This window comes from Nannospalax galili, unplaced genomic scaffold (genome assembly GCF_000622305.1).
Source record: "Nannospalax galili isolate Female #2095 unplaced genomic scaffold, S.galili_v1.0 scaffold1600, whole genome shotgun sequence".
Taxonomy (NCBI): Eukaryota; Metazoa; Chordata; class Mammalia; order Rodentia; family Spalacidae; genus Nannospalax; species Nannospalax galili.
The window spans coordinates 97,271-99,845 of record NW_008346116.1 but is presented as its reverse complement, the minus strand read 5'-3'; the positions used below and the strand labels follow the sequence as shown (position 1 = coordinate 99,845).

The 2,575-nt window shown below is 43.5% G+C and overlaps 1 gene segment (V, D, J or C); it reads right to left on the bottom strand.

Annotated features, from left to right (window-relative positions):
• LOC103741720 overlaps positions 1 to 1,710 on the bottom strand; it is an 8,693-nt gene extending 6,983 nt beyond the window's left edge. The window contains 2 exon segments of the V gene segment in view: positions 1,095 to 1,509; positions 1,615 to 1,710. Of these exon segments, the coding sequence occupies positions 1,095 to 1,509; positions 1,615 to 1,660 (461 nt within the window).
• Positions 1,711 to 2,575: the final 865 nt, after the last annotated feature.

Below are 2,575 nucleotides of genomic sequence, written 5' to 3'. Positions count from 1 at the left end.
GTACTATAACACTACTCCCTGAAGAGGTAACCCTAAAAATCTTTTAAGGATTAGATAAAAGCTCCCAAATACTTTTGCCATTTTTGGCCTTTGGAACAGAGTATGTTGCTAAGACGCCCAAGAACATTTTGACTTTTAGCCAAGAAACTGGCTACTTTTTTTTGGGGTCTTTTTACCCTAACTGCCTAGCCAATTCCTGCCTCCTATTCTTATCACACCACCCTCTGAAGAGGTTACCCAACGTGCGGATAGGGAATCGGGACACAGACCACTCTCGCTTCTTCCATGCTTACCAGGGACGCAGGGTGAGGCAATTGGGGTACCCCTTCAGTGGGTCTATCTAAAAGACTCCCAAATTGCATAACTCTTAACTAACTGTAGAGAGAAAAGAAAGCCCTTGACTGGGGTTTTTCCTTGGTGAGGACATTCTAGAATGTTTCTTTCCCATCAACTAGTATTATCTGAAACTAGAGTCACAGTTATCATGTCATACACAGTGTGAGTAAAAATATATCTTTTCTATCATAAAGGGTTTTGGTTTTCAAATATTATGATTGTGTGCTCCAGCACTTTATGAGGCGGTGGTTAGTAAAATACTGGATGTGGTCCATTTAATGATATGTAAGTTATCTCAATACAGCTGTTGCATTAAAAAAGTCACATAAGTGCTCAATAATTACTTGAAAAGTTCTAAAATGGGAAATTAAGTGGTCTATACATAAAATTAGGCACAAAAATATAGTCATTTTCCTTTAAATCTCTTTTATAATTTATTACCTTAACATTTTCTAGGAGCTTTTACAACGAAGGTTTTACAACAAAGTACTCTACAAGTCATTAATAAAGTAGCAAGGCCTGTCAGTGATATTCTTGTGAAAAAATGAACTTTAGACTCAAAAGTGAGCTGTGAGTAAGAGAGATGCCGGATGTCAACCTGTGCACAAATCCACACACACGTACATAAAAATCCCAAACAAAAAATATTTGGACATTACAAAGGTTACTACATGTCATGTCTGTAGATAGAATCTCTGTGCTGTGATGAGGAGACACAGCTCAGACACATTCGAGTCCAGCACTCTAAGACTGTGCACCTGCCACGGTGTGACTCTGAGCTCTGCGTGTTCCAGCGCCCCCTGCTGGTCCTGAACACCCTGCAGGGAGGTTTGAGTCTGAGATCCCAGTGACTTCCCCTCACTGTGTCTCTTGCACAGTAATACATGGCGGTGTCCTCAGATCTCAGACTGCTCATGTCCAAGTACAGGGTGTTCTTGGCATTGTCTCTGGAGATGGTGAATTGGCCCTTCACGGAGTTGGCATAGTATATGGTACCACCATTATAATTAATGTATGCCACCCACTCCAGACCCTTCCCTGGAGCCTGGTGGACCCAGTTCATGCCATAGTTACTGAAGGTGAATCCAGAGGCCACACAGGAGAGTCTCAGGGATCCCCCAGGCAGCACCAAGCCTCCCCCAGACTCCACCAGCTGCTCCTTACACTGGACACCTGAAAACATAGAGAATCCTGGTCAGGAAACTATCACACATGGTCACTGTCCCTCTCATCCATGTCTATTCACACACTCAGCATCTCTAGTTTTCCATAAATTACCTTGTAAAAGCACAACAAGGAAAAGCCAGCTGAGCCCCAGCTCCATGGTGAGTCTGTTCAGTGCTGGTCACTGAATGAGAACACAGGAAATGCAGGGCTGGGCTCCTCTGCTGAGCTGCAGGGTCAGGGCTGGGCTGGTTTTCATGAGCATAGGGAGGCCTTATTTGCATGAATTCTTGCTATGTATAAGGTCTGGGACTGGAACTCTGGGCGAAGACAGTGCTCAGAGAAGATTGAGTCCTCAGAGATGTTGATGATAGTTATAGAAGTTTAGAGAGTATGGTAGCTCATTATGTACATTTTGTGTGTTAAGAATTTGTCATACAGTATTGGAGAGACGACTCAGCAGTTCACTACTGAGAGCACTCACTCGGTTCCCAGCACCCAAATCTGGTGTCTCACAAACTGCATGTAAATACAACTCCATGTGAGCCTGATATCTCTGTCCTCCACAGGCACCTGCACACACCGGTACACACCCAAACAGACACACAGGCATACGCACAAATAAAAAATAAAGAGAAATAATTAAAAAGACATTACTCACCATGCTTCATTTACATCACTATGTCCACATGCACAGGATAGGCCCGTCTGTACTGTTCTCTCCTTCATAAGTTTGTGAAAAGACTGTCACAGTGAGGTGTGTTTCTGTAGAGGAGCTCAGTCATCCTGTGTCTCCCTGACTGACTGGACCTGTGGCCCTCTGAGCTGGAACGAACTCCTCCCTGATGCAGCTCAGTCACCCTTTGGGATGTCCTTGTCATGGAACTTCACTGAATTTTACTTATTTTTTATATTTTTATTGAATTTCTGTGTATTTCATACACAACATCTTAATCATCCTTATACCCCCTCCCCTCGGCCCTTCCATACCCTCCACTGGATTTCATGCATTCTGTCATTCATGTTAAGGTCTGTAGAGTCAAGTTTGTGTGTCCTGACATTCCACAGTGCATGT